General features: G+C 37.1%; 2 protein-coding genes across 4 annotated transcripts in view; both read right to left on the bottom strand.

The window, feature by feature from the left end:
* Positions 1-43: 43 nt before the first annotated feature.
* On the bottom strand, positions 44-9323 carry fbxl3a (F-box and leucine-rich repeat protein 3a). 3 transcript variants are annotated; one of them, XM_051905978.1, is made up of 5 exons: positions 9180-9323; positions 7171-7549; positions 5640-5762; positions 5378-5549; positions 44-3283 (listed from the first exon to the last, which is right to left on the bottom strand). In XM_051905978.1, exons 2-5 carry the CDS (start codon positions 7528-7530, stop codon positions 2643-2645), a joined length of 1296 nt encoding a protein of 431 aa, XP_051761938.1. In that variant the 5' UTR covers positions 7531-7549; positions 9180-9323; the 3' UTR covers positions 44-2642. The 3 variants fall into 3 exon arrangements, with proteins under 3 accessions (XP_051761938.1, XP_051761937.1, XP_051761936.1); XM_051905977.1 differs by lacking the exon at positions 9180-9323 and adding an exon at positions 8025-9158 and having other exon boundaries at positions 7171-7540; XM_051905976.1 differs by lacking the exon at positions 9180-9323 and adding an exon at positions 8025-9157.
* A 437-nt stretch (positions 9324-9760) lies between these two features.
* The window catches only part of mycbp2 (MYC binding protein 2), a 107828-nt gene continuing 100229 nt past the window's right edge, over positions 9761-17359 (bottom strand). Inside the window, exons 79-85 of the mRNA XM_051905991.1 lie at positions 16381-16484; positions 16096-16284; positions 15889-15996; positions 13222-13431; positions 12719-12826; positions 10781-10946; positions 9761-10587 (exon numbers count right to left, since the gene is read on the bottom strand). Of these exons, the coding sequence (XP_051761951.1) occupies positions 10472-10587; positions 10781-10946; positions 12719-12826; positions 13222-13431; positions 15889-15996; positions 16096-16284; positions 16381-16484 (1001 nt within the window). The 3' untranslated portion in view covers positions 9761-10471. The remainder of the gene's footprint in view (positions 10588-10780; positions 10947-12718; positions 12827-13221; positions 13432-15888; positions 15997-16095; positions 16285-16380; positions 16485-17359) is intronic.

The raw sequence follows: 17359 nt of genomic DNA, 5'->3' as shown, positions 1-17359 counted from the left end.
TTAATGTAAATGATCTTTAAAACATTCACACAATGTCTGCACAAATGTTTATTTGCCCATATTTATTTCAACAAAAGACAGTTATAATCACATTTTTACAACACAAAAGAAATGTGATGCTTTCATATTAGCAATACAAGCAATATGCTCACTTGCTTCTGAAAAATCAAATACATGAGCACTTGGTTTGATGCTATTTGTACATGTATCAATGGCGTTGGGTTTATGTAATGCTCTTCAGCATGCACTTTCAAAAAGTCATGTCTAGCAAAAAGCTCGGTTATTTTAATGAAATAACTAAATTGTATGTGAACTACCAGGCTGTAGCTTCCTTTTTCTGTTCATTTCCAATAATGTTTTGCTTTCAAATGATGACAGGAATCTTAGTTTTCTTAATTTAGATGCTACAATTTACAGCTAATACAGCTTTAATTCTGGATAACTGGTAAAAGAAAACTTACATGCTATTGACTTTTTATAAATTATATAATATGCATATAAATCAACATGGAGCATCTCACTCAATGTTAAACTATTAGTATAAACAGATTAATGCAAAAAAAAAAAAAAAAAAGCATATCAATAAATTACACTGATGATCATCTAATCACAAGGGTACAAAGATCCATCAAGGAATAATTCCCACTCATCTGAAAGAGATCAGCACAGAAACACTTCGAACCTCCACAGAAGTATATATAAGTATTTCTATTTATATCAAACACACAGCATTTTATATACAGACACATGGGACTTCCTTCTTAAAGGAAAATGTTTTCACTGCTTCACTCCAATACTGAATCGAAGGGGTGCATGTTAATGCAGCCATGTCTGAAGCGTATCCAGAAAAAAAAAAAAAAAAAAAAAAAATCAATTATTATCTGGTTGTATCCCATTCAGTTTGTCATTGCACAACATTCTCACGCAATCCAATAGAAACCAATCAACGGTTCATTGTATCCCTAAAATTCTTTTACAATCTCTTTCCAAATCTGAGGACACAAGTGTGCTGTCTAGCCTAACACTGATCCTTTCATTTCCATCCTCCCTGACCAACTCCAACATACCTAAGACCTTGAAAATATGCTGTTATATTGTTCTGCACCCTCTTCCCTGCTACACCAAAATATGAACAACTGTTACTTTTCTACTTGCCTAAACCATCAGAAAGATTTCCATTTGGTATGTATAAGGTGCATATTATTCACTATATATTTTTGTACAAAAGCACTGTAATTACCAATTGTATACAAAATGTTTTAATCACACAAAATACAATTCTTTATCTACATAAACCAAATCAGCACACATTCAAGTGAGCACTTATTGTTTACAACCCAGATGGCTGTGCACTTCTTTTTAACCTTGAACTTGTGTTGGTGAACTGGTTAGTGAGAGGCCACTAGTTGGTGAAAGAAACCGCTCTCACTAAAGTGTTATGGCTTTTAATGCCACTAGGAGGTGCTGCTCCTAAACTAATTCAAATAACTACACAAACCATTAGGCCAATATAATCAAAATGTGATTATGGCCAGAGCTGCTGGGATAGGCTCCAACATTCCTGTCACCCTACAATGGACAAGCAGTTTGGGAAATGGATGGGTGGATAAATTAATTTCTAGCTTAAACATTTATAACTATTTATAACTCTGCTCTAATGGAAGAATGATTTAACATGAGATCCAACCTTTACAGTTTGAAAAAACAGCACAATGTTGAGCCACTGAAAACAGCGATCTGCACAGATACACAGCTGGACAAAGTGAATTATGCAGAAGTGAAGTGGAGAAATAGATGAGCATCTGCTGAGAACATCAACAAACACTGAGAGTCTATATCATAAACACAATCTGCATATGATGATAAGCTGATCTAGATAAAACAGCTTTCAGTTTCCTTTCTAAATAAACAACTGCTTCCCCCCACACACATTTTGCAAAATAATCTGAAAATGTAACATATATACATGGTATGATGTGTACAGCGATCCTCTATTTTAGTAAATGTTACAAAATGTCCAGGTTATGTTACACCCCCAAATGAAAGAAATACAAAATTATTTTTCACAAATAAGCTCAATTTTCTTTAGAACCATTACATTTTTTCAAAATATAATCAAATATAATTTTTTTTTTCTTTTAATTTTAGGGTTAAATATGACCTGAATAAACTTTTGTAAGATTCATTTAAATGTAGATTTGCCACAACATGCCATTAAAGGCATATTTCCCACAAAAATGAAAATTGTCATCATTTACGTACCGTCATTCCAAACCTGCATGACTTCTGTGTATTCTATGGGACATATTATATAGATATTATAAGTGGTTTTTTTTTTTTTATTATTGAAGTCAATGGTCACCAGAACTGAATGTTGGTTACCAACTTTTTTCAAAATATCTTCTTTTATGTCCCACAAATGAAAACAAGATCACACAGGTTTGAAATGACTTGAGGGTGAGTAAAAGATGACAGAATGTTTGGGTGAACTATCCTTTTAATACAACAGTCCACACTGGAATTTACATCTCAAATCAAATCTATGTACAAACCTTGTGAATTAACTGAAGACCACATTAAAAGCCCATATTACCAAAGGCTTAGGAGTACTTATGGTCTTTTGAATGCAACAGTTGTGCATTTCACCAGGTGGGCATCATATCTGGAAACCAAACACGACCCAGGTGCTTGGACACTTCCCAGTGGATCTCATCCAGGCTGTATTTGTGGTCTGGGATGAGCACCTCCTCCATAATAGACAGCTGAGAAAGGCGGCGGCCACACATCTTCACGAACTCCACAAAAGCACTACAGGAGACCTCGCACTCGCCCAGTCCGATGGCCGACAGGTGCTGGCAGCGCTCGGCGATACGAATCAGCTCTTCGTCTAGCGGCCGCAGACCGTTGGCACACACCACCAGCTCCACCAGGCGGGGACAGTTCATGCCGACACGGCCGAGGACCTCCTTGCTGACCGAGCGGCCGAAGTAGAGGTGCGTAACCGGGATCTCGTCGCGGAAAAAGGGCCCGAACTCATCCTCGTACAGGAAGAAGTACATGACAAGGCTGAACTTGGGTGAATGGCGCACCATGGCGTCCCAGCTGCTCTTCTTGATGGTGTGGAACTGCTGACCAGGGTTCTCGCTTACCACGTCTATGCGAAGATGCTCGAGGTGCACGTGTTTCTCGGAGGAAAGCGCCAGAAGGAGCTCATCGCTCAGTAAGTGATAGTTCAGAGCCAGTTCTCTCAGACCATGACACTGATCAGCAACACACAGAATACCTGCAACAACAGAAGACTGATGATGGGTTTCACCTGCACAAGACACTACAAATAATACAGTATGACTAACGTATAGGGTGGAAGAAGAAATTGGATCCTCAAATGCGTTGCAGTTTCTCTTCAACCATTCCGAAAATCAGAATTCTGAGCTTTGTTTTTTATTCCGCATAACCGCAATGGCATTAGTTAATAATTCTTAACAACATGCAATTGCTCTAATTTATTATAAATTGGCCATTATTTTAAGAAGGACTTATGATATGATACAATTAATTTAATAAAAACGCACAGATACATTTTTATTAAATAATGAGTTTACTGACTTTAAATATAAGAAAGAAAAAACTTTTACCATATGGAAAAAAGCAGTTAGGATACTTTCAACTTCAATTTTTGGCTTCTACGGGAAAGAAAGAAAAGGGCCGCTCGTACCAAGGACTATAACGATAACGATAACGATAAATATAGTTCTAAAAATCGTTCAAAATTTAAAGAACAGCAGAGTCCACACCACAACTATAGCGATAACGGCACAGTGAAACGATATCATTGGAATCACGTTCAGAATGATTTTTTTCTAGCTGATGAATGATAAATACACTGACAGCCAATCAGAATCAGAGCTCAAGCATTTAAAGCAGCAGATGACAAAACTGCAGCGCACACTTATAATAAACAGAACATTATCGTCAGCTGGTGTGGACGCGAATATAGTTATTGTTCTTGTTGTGAACGCCACTAAAGACATGTAGGTTTGCAATGAAATAAGGCTGAGTATTATGACAGAATTGTAATTTTTGGGTGAACAATCCCTTTAAAACCCACAGGGAGACTTATGAGAACAAACATCATGAAAAGATTAGTTTGTGTTGTTTAATTCTATTTTTGTAATCATACTGAAGTGTATGAAATGTACATCTTCCTCCAATAGGAGCTCAACAGGCCTGTAAGAAATCTTTATACACTACCGGTAGTACCATCAGTCAAGCCAGCAAGGGCGAAAACATTGGTGTGCACCTATTCCAATAAACCCGGTAGTCTCCATGAGGAACAGAAAGGCTTTGTGTGTTTTTTTCCATAGAGTTGGCCAGCCAGTCTTGTAGGTATTGTCAATAAGCTATAAACATAAGTTATCATATTCTGCCTGAACACACCCTGTTTATTAGCAGGTCGTTTCAGAGTTTCAACAACAACAGTCACAGACTTTACTGTTGTAGGTGACAATAACCTGCATAAATACATGTGTGAATGGCCGATATTTTTAGTTTGTTTATGTACTTTTTCTATTAAAATACAATAATTTACACTACCGTTAAAAAGTCTGGGGTTGGCAAGATTTTCAGCTGAATTTTCAGAAGGTATTATTTTTGTGGAAAACTATGATACATGATGAACAAAGTTCAAAAGAACAGCATTTATTTGAAATACGAATCTTTCGTAACATTACAAATGTCTTTACTGTCACTTTTGATCAATTTAATGCATCATTTCTAAATAAAAAATATTAATTTATTAAAAAACATTTTTTTACAGACCCAAAACTTCTGAACGATAGTTTAAGTAGTTTGATTTACATTTGATTACTTTAGTATTTATTCTGAATGTTTACTTAATACTGCTGTTAGATGCCAGTCACCGTTTACTTGATTTGTATTATTCTTTGATTGCTTGTAGTGTGTGTAAGTGTTAGGCATTATTCACTCATCAAAACGTGCAAAATATTTAAATTTACTTGAGAATATTTACTACACACTATATTTTAATTTATTTGTTACCACTGATATTAATATTTAACTTTTCAAATAATAGAGTGTGTTCAAGCTATTGAAACTGGTGATAAGTATATTTCATGAACTTGCCAACATGCTAGAACAGAGATTCTCAACTCTGGCCCTCGAGATCCATTTTCCTGCAGAGTTCAGCCCCAACCCTAATCAAACACACCTGAACAAGCTAATCAAGGTCTTCAGTGTTACTAAAATGTTACAGGCAGGTGAGTTTGATCAAGGTTTGATATAAACTCTGCAGGAAAGTGGATCCTGAGGGTGAGAACCCCTGTGCTAGAATCACAGTCCCTCAAATAACATGTCTTACCTGCAGGAGAAACATGAGGGCAGCTGCTCATCTTTAACAGCTTAAGTGTGTCACTGTTGTTGGCCACCAGGACCTTAAGCGAAGGATCATCCACTGGCGTGTCATCAATTTTCAGAGACGAAAGAGACTTGGAGTTGACAAACACCACGGTGAGTGCAGAGATGAAGTGGGACTGAAAAGAGGAAACAATCATCAAACATCAGGAAACATTCACCTCATCATCCTAACACATAGCTCAGCCATGTAACGCATGTCCTGATACCTTGGGTAGCTCCATGAAGCTTGGTCGTGCAGTGGAGATCAGCCCAAGAGTCTTCAGAGAGCAGTTGACCAGCTGAGACAGGATATCGCACGCAGCCTCTGCTGATTCTGTACTGCTGTCCACCTGTGGATACAGGACACAAACTCTTAGCATCAACTCAAACAACTTTGATTAGACGTGCCATGTTCAAAGCCACTGTAAAAGAACACAAATCTACTGAATTCTTTAATGCAAGTCTACATATATACAATATATCTATAATATTACTCACCCTCATGACAAACCCAAAATACTTTTGTTCATCTTTGAAAGAAAAATGAACATATTTTTAATTATACTTCAGAGATTTCTGTCCCTTCACTGAAATTCAATCCCACCAAAACTTTGATGCTTCTAAATGTTCATAAAGACATTGTAAAAGTAATCGATATAAATCGGGCAGTTAAATCCATGCCTACCATATTTACCACATCAACAAAGTATACTAAAGTACTATATTTGCCATGTCTATCAAGTATATCATTCCCCGGTTTCACAGACAAGGCTTAAGATAGTCCTAGACTAAAATGCATGTTTGAGCTGTTTTAACAAAGCAACTTGTACTGACATAACTTAAAATATGTCAGTGCCATTGTTTTGTCTCAAGATGCACACGAGTAACGTTTCTTTCTAGTGTACCTTTATAAAAGATACTTAAATATCCTAATTGAACTAAGGCCTAATCCTGGCTTAGGCTAAGCCCTGTCTGTGAAACTGGGCCCATATCTACCAATTAAATCTACTATATTTGTCGTATCTACCAAGTATATCATATCTACATTTGCCATATCTACCAAGTATATGATATCTACCATATTTGCCATATCTACCAAGTATATGATATCTACTATATTTGCCATATCTACCAAGTATATGATATCTACTATATTTGCCATATCTACCAAGACAAGTATATCATATCAACCAAGTATATCTACTATATTTGTCATATCTACTATATTTATCATATCTACCAGGACTATCATATTTACTATTTCTACCCAGTATATGATATCTATCATATTCCATTTACCATATTTAATGTTCTCTATGTGCAGTGATTAATATTTATATGTGAATAGAAGTCTAAATTAGATCTGTTCATCATATAAATCAGAAGACTTGGATTAAACCGCTCAATTTATATGGATTACTTCTACCATGTCTTCATGAACTTTTTAAAGCCTCAAAGTTCAGAGCATAACATTTTGAAGAATGTTGTTAACCAAACAGTTTCAATTCACACTGACAAAAAAATACAACAGAAGTCAATGGGAATCAAAACTATTTGGTTACAAACATTCTTCAAAATATCTTTTGTGTTCAGTAAAACAAAGAAAGTCATACAGGTTTGGAACGACATGAGGGCGAGTGAATTTTTCATTTTTGTGTGAACTATCCCTTTAAGGTCAGCATGAATTGTGAGCTGTAATGTTTAATGCTGTAATGGGGAGCTCGCCGGTAACCCTGAACTTCCTCATGAGCCTCTCACCTTGAAGCTGACGTACTGTAAATGATTGGAGTGCCTCTTTATAATTTGCTTTATTAGGTCAGGATGTGTGGCCTTCAGGTAAGAGCTGGCAGGCTGATTGAGCTCAAACTCAAAGCATCTCCACAGCTCAGGCATATGGAAGGCCTGGTTCCAGCCACGGCAAACCTGTGAAGCGAAGGCACGATCGAGGAGCGGCAGGTACTGAAAGATGTGAAGCAGGATCTCCTGGGGTAGTCGAGCCCAGTTGGACATCTGATCTCCAGAGTCCTCGTCGGGCTGTTTGACCCTCTTGCAAGAGTCTGTCGGCCCGTCGCAGGATGAGGTGCTGTCCTCTCGCTCTCTGCTCAACCTCCTTTTCATTCTTGGGGGCCTGAGAGAGCTGTTAAGCATGAGAAGTGTACTATAAACAGGCCGAGTGCAAATACACACAGAGAGAAGCATGTTTGGACATGACGTGCATCCCAAAACTATACTATTTTCAAGGTTTATATTTTATATATAAAATATAAAAAGATATATATATATATATTATATATATATATATATATATACATACATACATACACACATACATATATACACACACATGAATATATAATATATAAAGATAAATGCATGCGTTTAAATGGCTCTGAACTTTCCTGGAAACAAGTTAAAATGTTTTAACGAAATTGCAAACAAATTCCTCTTCGGCTCAACGTGTGTTCGCAGCAATCCATGTCTCAATGAGTATGAGCAGCATTAATAAAAACATAATCAGAACACTACACACATACATTTATTCATGAAGACAGTGATCTAGTTAGATTAAGCAAACAACAGCCTTACTGCGCTGCTGCGAATCCCCAAATTACCTGTTTTGCGTGTGACTCATGTTATCTCCGTTCAGCTCGCTCACAAACAGTGAAAAACAAATAAAATCCTGATAACTTGTCTGAATGTCAACCTGGACAGGAACCCGAACGCATCAGAGTGAAGCAAAGCGTACGCATTGGAAACGAATGAGCGCAGATTTATATAGTTATATCTCGTTTTTTCGGGAGTCTGAGTGCGTATGTCTCTGCTATATTGCTGGTTGACCTACTTCTGTACCGCGGGAGATTTCAGCGTCCCCGCCTCCCTCCCAGCGCTGAAAATGGCGATGTTGTTGTCGAGTCAGGCGAGTGTGAGTGAGTAGCATTGGGCGGCTGTCTGCTGTATTTTCTATGACTCAAACGACTCAAACTGGGTCTTCCTCCAGGGGGCGCACGGCGGCTCAGAAAGCTGAACACCCCATACAGCAGAATTCAGTTTTTGTCTTATTATAGCCGTTTATGCTTTAGGAAGTATAAGCTTTTTAATATGTATTTTCCAATGATTATCTGAGTGACATACAAATATAAATTTGTCCGAGCAATCTCTAAAAACAAACTATAACAACAGGCTACAGTGATTAGTAGAGCCGCAGAAAAAAAAACGCAGAGAAATGTAACACGTACCACGTGACAATAACGCCGTCTGGACCGGATACACAGAGAAACTTTAATTGAAAATAGTTACTATATAGTTATATTCGATGAAAGTGCGGCGGTTTACCTAACTGTATATTCAAATTTTGTAGACAATTCCAGTGTTAGGCTATCTTTTTTTATTTTTCTGCAAACATTATACTTTTTTTTTTTTTTTTGGACATTTAAGACTACAGTTTGAAATTCACCTCACATTACATTTATTACACTTGATCCATTCAAAATACGACAACGAACAACAATTTGTGAAAACGGAGTATAAATTCCGATTGGATTTGTTTCTCACATCTATTTGCATTCTGAATTGTGATCGGTCTTGTATTTCTTGCATCTTTTTCGCATAACGTTACAGCTCATGTACTCACACGTACAACAGAGCAGACGGCAAACGGATGTGACAGCGGTAAAGTGTCTGACGCGGCGTATTTATGACTATATTTAAATTTTCACATCTTGTGTAGTCTCGCACATATTTCAGGAAATAAAAATCTTTAGACGTACCTTATTAGAAACGACGCTCGGGTCGCCAAGCTCTGCCCATTTGTGTCGTCTCTTCAGATTAGCTGGCTTTATGCTTTCATTTTCGAACTTGCATATTTCATGGATAAATGAGATGAAAGAAAAGCACACGACACTCCTTTTGTAATGTACCTTGCTGAACAGAGAACCCGGTTTATTATTACCATTCAGCTCCATCCACAGATAATAATACAAAGCAGATTCACAAGTTGCATTTTTTTGTCTTTTACAGCAGCTGTTTATCACACCCCCCCCCAAACATTCCTTCCTATGCCTCCAAAACAACCACAACCAGCCAGCCAGCCACAACTTCTAATATATCTTTTTGCCTCACATTCCTTCAATTTGGTGTGAAGACTGGCCCCAAAGAGTCGTGTTCTTGCAATACAAAAGCAGAACATACTCACCTTTTGCTTTTAAAATAACAGAAAAAAATGGTTTTATACCACATCATTGAGACAAAAGGGCAGACATCGCAGACAATAAGCCCCTCGATAACGTTCTGACTACAGAAATTATTTTGTACTTGCCGGGGAAAACACAACAGCCTGTGTATCACTGTATAAAAATGTACAGTGGCTTTATTGACATACATTCCATATGTTTACATCTGCGAGGAGGCACACCCAGTATTGCACTTCATTAAAAGTTCTGGCTCAAAACATAACCCAGAATATCAAAGAAAACTGAAGTGTAGAGTAGCAACATTGGAATACACATATGAAGGGTTACTACTGTCATTATATACAAGATTAGATAAATCGTACACTATTTTCCTCCAGCGTAACATTCTAAAGTCCTCTTATAGCATTTGAATCTTTAGCCGTCAAACCATGATGCACTCCAAAGTGAAGGAATACTGTACAGGATTACGAAAACATAGTTAACATACAACAATAGAATCTTAAATTTGTATTTGAGAAGCTGAAATCATGGCCCATCCACGGTGGTCTCATATTCAGTTCCAAAATCCTCCGTACATTGTTACACTTCAGTGGTCAGGAGGTGTGCAACGTTTATACAAGCCGCAGGGTTACAACGGCTGCATGCAAACACGTCACAACGTTTCTTTTTTTTTTTTGTTCTTTTTTTTTTCTCCATTCTTCAGTGTCTCAAGAGAGGGAGGATGCATCCTGGGCACGGCGGCCAATCACAGCGCCTTCAGAATGGGACATCCGGTGTGTATCTGCTCTCAGGCTGTGCTGAAGAGGGAGTCAGCCGCCACAGGAGGGTGAATATATATATAGAGAGAGATCATTACAGGACCATGGCGTTTAGAAGGTATGGGCATTTCTACACACACCGCAGCCCAGTGCAAACTCTTCTCCGGTGGGAGGATGTACCACATGCAGGGGACACTCACTTCCTTCCAACTGTTTTCCTTTTGGTCCTATGAGGGAGGGAGGAATGAAAGAAAGTCAACATGCTGTCTTGCCAATTTGTTGGATAAAGCTTCAATAAGTGAAAACAGCTTGTAATAGAACAAAGGCTTAATTCAACAAGAGAAGTATGATACAAATGTTTCAGACAACCCAAAAATGGTGGTGGAAAGTTTTTATTAAAACATTTAAAAAGCGTTTTACCAGCAGGACAATGGGGCAGCTCTTCTTTTGGGACACTGGTCATCCTCTGGAAATCATCATGACAGGCGTTGCAAAAATGTGTCGTGCCAAAGCAGAAGAACACAGCCACAGAGCAACAGTAACGACATTTGTACTCCAGGAAATCTGTTCCATGTTTAGAGCACATCTGCAACAAAAAGAAAGAGGTCTAAAAAAAAAAACTCATACCAAATAAGCACATACCACTTTCTTTCTCTGTTTTGCTAGTATTAGCCATTACAAACAAAGTCAATCACATGAAAACACCAAAACTGAAGCATCACTTTTGTAAAGCAAAAAGCATTATAGTGATTACATCTGCACGATTAATTGTTAAAAGATTGGGATCTCGATTCAAACATCCACACAATATTATTCCTAAATGATAAGAAAAAAGCAGGAAGCAGCAGGAATATTAGGCTACTGTCACTTTAAGACCGAATGCATGGATCCAAAATACTGTTACACATCTGGTTCTCAATTGTTTAGTTCACCAATTTTTTTTTTTTTTTTTTTTGCATGTATGTGTCCGTTCAGACACAAATAGACAGGAGGGAACGGCATTCGGTGATCACATGTTCAGAATTCAGTTCTCTTTCGCGTCTCTGTGCGCTCAAACGGTTTAAATTCGCTTGAATGTTTAATCTGACGGGACCTAAAACACGTTCAAATGATAAACTTTCATTGTATGATGGTCAAACTTTGCAATTAATCTGAGAATCAAGTATGTTTTGAACCGTGGTGTCTGGTCCGTACGGATTAACAGTCCATATTTTAAATAGACTGCAGCAATTAACATTTGTCAGAACCTCTAGTAAATTACATGTTATTCTGTTTAGTTGTCTTGTTCAGAATCGTGGGAGAATCAGGATCTCTGTTTATTCAGAATTTATTCAGACACCTTGAACATTTCATTCATTATTACAGTTTATTCACTATAGTTTAAAAAATGGTAATAAAAGTTAGACTGTGTCAGAAAAAAATAATCTTAATTATGTCAGATAACACTTAAGCAAAACATGGTCAGGTCAAAGTGTCTGAATCATTTTTGGTCCCAAGTTTTTATCAATTTTACTGGTAGTCCACTGTATGAAGAATGTTTGGGTATAATATGTCACAGTTTACTTTCTTTTGCTATCCTCACTTACATAAATGAACTATATAGTGTCCTGCACCCACTATAATATATATATTGTGATATACAACATGTATTTCATGAGATTATCATCATGTATGGTTTCCTGAGATTCACCCATGAACTTTGAAAAACCAAGTTGATTGAAAACAGACCTGGTGATAAAATGAATTGCAGCCGTGACTGAGCCATTGTATCACACTGATCACCCAAGTAAATATTTAAATTCGAAAACTAAATCATTTGGGTGTGCAGATCTCATGAATGTTGATATGCAATGCAATAACAATCACTGGCCAATGTGTAAGAGTACTGCAGGGACTTTTTTGTAGGCCAGCCTGGAGGTTAGCATCACCCTGGCTCCCTTGACAAAAAGCCAACATGATTTTTCCACTGGATTATTGGAGAGGAAAAAAAAAAAAAAAAGCTCTGTGACCAAAAAAAGTGATTCTTATGTTTTGCTGTAATCTTCACAAATGAACACAGCTTTTATAAATTTTGAAGCCTTAAAAATAGAAAATTTTAACGCTTTAAAAAAAAAAAAATCACAAGAGGCTATTACTGATGTATTTTATGTCATAGAATAAAATGTGAAAATATCTTGAGCTTAAGTTCACCACAGACCTTGTTTCAAGCATTTAACCAAAACCCATGACTTCAGGATAACAGAACCAGAAGTTAAAAACTAATTTCTGGGTTTTGGGATTCATTCCTACAGCACTCTATTGTGCTAAAAACAGAAACAAACTAAATCAGGCACACAAACACACTGTTGTCCCACTGACCTGTGCTCTGGACACATCTGAGCATGCTCCACAGATGAGCTCACGTGGATCATAATCATCGCCTTGTCCTGCTTCGGCATCACAGCGAGCTTCTCCCCCAAAATAGGCCTGGATGAGTAAGAAGTCACACTGTTAGCACAACAGCTGGAGAAACAGCTTCATTGCGGCAATGTCATCTGAACAGATTATGATACGCTTGTTCTTGGAAATCTCATTTCATGCCGACATGACAAGCAAATAGCTCTTCCTCCACAGGAGTGAGCTGCATTTTATCTTTTTTGCCAACCATATTTTTCCATTCTATTCAAAGTTAACAGAGATATCCTTAAAGGGACAGTTCACTCAAACCCAATTATTTTCTTTCTGGAGAGAGAAATGCTTCCTTCATTCTGAAGGTTTCCTCGGCCACTATTTAGCAGGAAGATTCTTCAAAACCACTGAAGATTTGTGAACACTACACAAAACAGAAAACAAACAAGGACAGAGTGTCATGAAGATCTAACCTTTTTGCACTTGAAGCAAACGTAGTAAGCATATCTGTTCATGGCAAATCCAGCTGGGTTGTTGTAGAATCGAGCTCCAGACATTGTGATGGCTTCACTCTTGTGTAGTCCTTCATACTCCAGTCTCATTAAAGCCTTTCTCCTCACGTCCTCATACAGCTCTTTGATCGGGTCCAGCAGGTCTTTTAGGACAGAGTGGTTTATTTTGTTCTGGAAAAAAATAAAATAAATAAAAAAATAAAAAAACACACAGACATAAATGGCACGTGTTGGATACCATGAACAGATATCTAGTTGATAGAGTTTAGATTGGCTTTGGTTCTTTCAGAAAACGTGATCTTATACAAGATTTGGTTGGTTTTGATGCCATTAAAGGGATAGTTCACCCAAAACTGATTTTTTTCCCCCCATGATTTACTCACCCTTAAGCCATCCTAGGTGTATATGACTATCTTCTTTTAAACAAACAAAATCAGAGTTATATTTTAAAATATCATGGCTCTTCCAAGCTTTATAATGGTATTGAATGGGGGTCGATATTTTGAAGCCCCCCAAAAAAATGCATCCATCCATCATAAAAATAATCCATACGGCTCCAGTGGGTTAATAAAGGCCTTCTGAAGTGAAGCGATGGGTTTTTGTAAGAAAATTATCCATATTTAAAACTTTATTAACTATAATAACTGGCTTACAGCAGACGGCCGTATGCATCGATTTGTGGCGGAAGACTGACCTCTGACCAGAAGCATGACGTAATGACAAACGTGGAAGCACAGAGGATAGAGCAAAACAAAAATCTAATTGAGATTTTTCCAATATTTTAAGAGCTCCAGGTTTTCTGTAGGGCTGCACGATTTGGCCCCCAAAAAGTGTGACTATATACCACTATAATTCTAAAATAATAATAACAATCATTATTATTATTTTATTATGATGATGACGATTATTATAAATAAAATATAAATAAGAAACTAGGGATGCACTGATACCGAAATCAGTATCAGGCCCGATACTGCACTCGTGAACTTGTACAGTTTAAAATGCTCCGATACCAAAAACAGACAGTTGTGTGCAGTACAATGTTTGTGTCCAGACAAAGAAACACATACAACAGAACAAACTGAGATATGGAGATATCTGAGATTAGAGATGTCTATGAAGTAAATGTATCTAATTAATATTAAGCATAATTTCAATATTAATGCCTGTATAGCTGCACAAGCAGCTTTCTCACAGAGATCACTAAAAAGTGTGTTGTTTAGTCGAATGTCAATAGCAAAGAATGTTAAATGATGAGAGAGAGCGCACACACTTCTGTTGCATGCGCTTGATTTCCAATCGCTCACTCAGCACATGTGTCAGTTGGATTAAAGGTGCAGTGTGTACATTTTAGCAGCATCTAGGGGTGAGGTTGCAAATTGCAATATAGAGAAGCTACAGTGACCAACACAGGACAAAAATGTCATTGTCTGAGATGGCAGAGAGAAGCCAGTCAAGCAAACACACTCTGCAGAGCAGTTTGTCTGTTTAGGGCTACTATACAAACACGTCGCCGCAAAATGGTGATTTAACATGCAAGGGGACCCACGGTGTATGTAGAAATGGCTCATTCTGAGGTAATAAAAACATAATTCATTATGTAAGGTCTTTATACACCACTGAACACATAATTATGTATGTTATATTGCATTTCTGTCAATAGATCCTCCTAAATATTACACACTGCACCTTTAAAACTAAATCGTAGCCTAAGTAAAAACAAGAACTGTTACGTGATTTATGTATAACATGTTTTCGCCTACATTATTACAGCAAAACGTCATGTGATTACTGTGCCGCTGCAAAATGTGCGCTGTAGATGAAATATGATACAACAATAGAATGAACAGAACAGTAACAGAAGCTTGTACAATAATTTTAAGAAGCATAATTACGCATGAAAAATAACTGAAGGAAACGAATCAACGAAACGAATTAAGCCATCTAATATGATTCACATTCTTTTGGTTTATTTAGTATTTAAAAATATATATATATTTGAATTCTTTAAATAATATAATAATTACTGTATTTATTTCAATTATATTAAAAAAATACAAATGCAATGAAAATACAGGTATCGGTACTTGGTAGTGGCAAGTACCAAAAATGAATGTATCGGTATCAGACTCATTTTGGAAGAAGTGGTAACAGTGCATCCCTACAAGAAACATTACTATTGTAGTAATAATATTTCACTGTAAAATAAAAAATATATATATATAGTAAGTTATTTAAGAAAAATTACAATAATAATAATAGTTATTTTACAGTTTATACAGTTAAACAGTAACAAAGTTAAACCTTCAAGGGTTTTTTTGGCAGAAAACTGAGAAGTCCTTCAAAGTACTCTTCTCTTTCATGAGCACTTATCACAACAAGTTTGGGAAGATAGATAGTTAGCGCATGTTGCATTCCCACTGAAAACTCTGGATCACGAGCTCACACGTGTAAATGAACACAGTGGCCCACTTCGCTCTGAAACGTATGCCGCATACACTTCATTAAATCACAGTCTTTGTATTTTTATAGCAGCACTAAGCCATGCTGTGATTTCAGTTTTATTCCAATTAATCATTCAGCCCTACGTTTACCTCTCCTAAAGCGAGTCTAGACAAGCTTATTTACCTTGCAAATAGGGCAAGACATGAACCCAAAGGTTATCCTAGGCCCAAGCCAGCGGTTCTCCAGAACCCTTCTTGTGCACCTAAGATGGAACACATGACTGCAGTCCAGCTGAAAATAATCCAGGGCAGATAATTACACAATGATCTCCTGTATGTAATTCTATATCCTCTTTATATCATCACATGCAATGGTATTATTCTGTTGTACCTGGATTGCCGGGGCAGCAGACAGAGCCTCAGTGAAGCAAATCATGCACATATCATCAGCATCCTGTTTCAGACAGGCTTCGGTTTTGAAACAACCATGTAGGCAGGGAAGACACAACTCTTCATTTTTGACCCCTCCACATGGGTGGCCGCACGGATGAGTCTTACTGCAGGCCAGTTTTGCATACTCCTACAGACAATATGTTTGTAAGATTACTTAATTCCAGTAAAACCATGTAAACAAAGTATATCATTCTGCCAAAAAATTGACATTTTGAGCGAATACCTGACAGTCTTGGTCTGAACATACACTTCCAACTGCAGACAGCTCTGTGCCGTTCCTGGTGCCACAGAAGCGGCAGGCGTCTGAACTACTGGAAGCTGGTTTACCTGAAAGACAATACAATGATGCCATTTTAGCTACAACTATTTGTACAATAAAGCCACTAGTCAAATAAAAAAGAATTCTGAAAATAGGATGCATCACAGCTGTGCAGAAATTATGCAAAAGTGACAAAAATGCCCCAGATATTTAAAGTGTGGAGGCAAAGCACCCCTGTTGCGAATTGCTCTGTTTTTAATCTGTTATCTAACATTCAACATATGTATTAATATTCTGTAATAGGCTTGGGTCGTGATGGGTTTAGTGCCTCTGTAGACACTGTAGTGACCTGTAGCTGTGAGATGTCTGTATTTACAGTCAGTGCAGTTGACTGTATAGGTAATATAAAGTGATTAATATTAAATAAATTAATAAATAAAAACAGCTAGGAAAACACTGAATATGAAGAAAACCCCAAAAGCTTGAAACAGTCAATATATCAAACTCCTCAGAGAGAGCTGTGTAACAGAACATAGTGCCCAGCCGATTATTAAAATATATCAAAAAATTTATTGTTATTATATCTTGTGCATTCATTACAACCACTTTTGTGTATGATTTCATTTGATAGGTAACAGCCATAATTGCTCTACCTGTGAATTTATATACTTAATTGATTCAACTGGACACATTTGATGACACACTATGTTTTTATATTATATTTTATATAAACACAATATGTTTGAAAAATAAAGCTCTAAGAAAATCAATTCAGACAGCAAATCATTCTTAATAATAATGAACACTGCAGTGTATATACTGACAAAATTTGAACCTTCTCTTCAACATGACCTGTCTTCCCTCTACATTATTAAACATTAGGGGTGGGACAAAATATTGATACGGCAATATATCGTCCTTCTCCGTGCGATATGGGAATCAA

The sequence above is a fragment of the Ctenopharyngodon idella genome, chromosome 9 (assembly GCF_019924925.1).
Source record: "Ctenopharyngodon idella isolate HZGC_01 chromosome 9, HZGC01, whole genome shotgun sequence".
NCBI lineage: Eukaryota > Metazoa > Chordata > Actinopteri > Cypriniformes > Xenocyprididae > Ctenopharyngodon > Ctenopharyngodon idella.
This window is presented reverse-complemented; position numbering and strand designations above follow the sequence as displayed.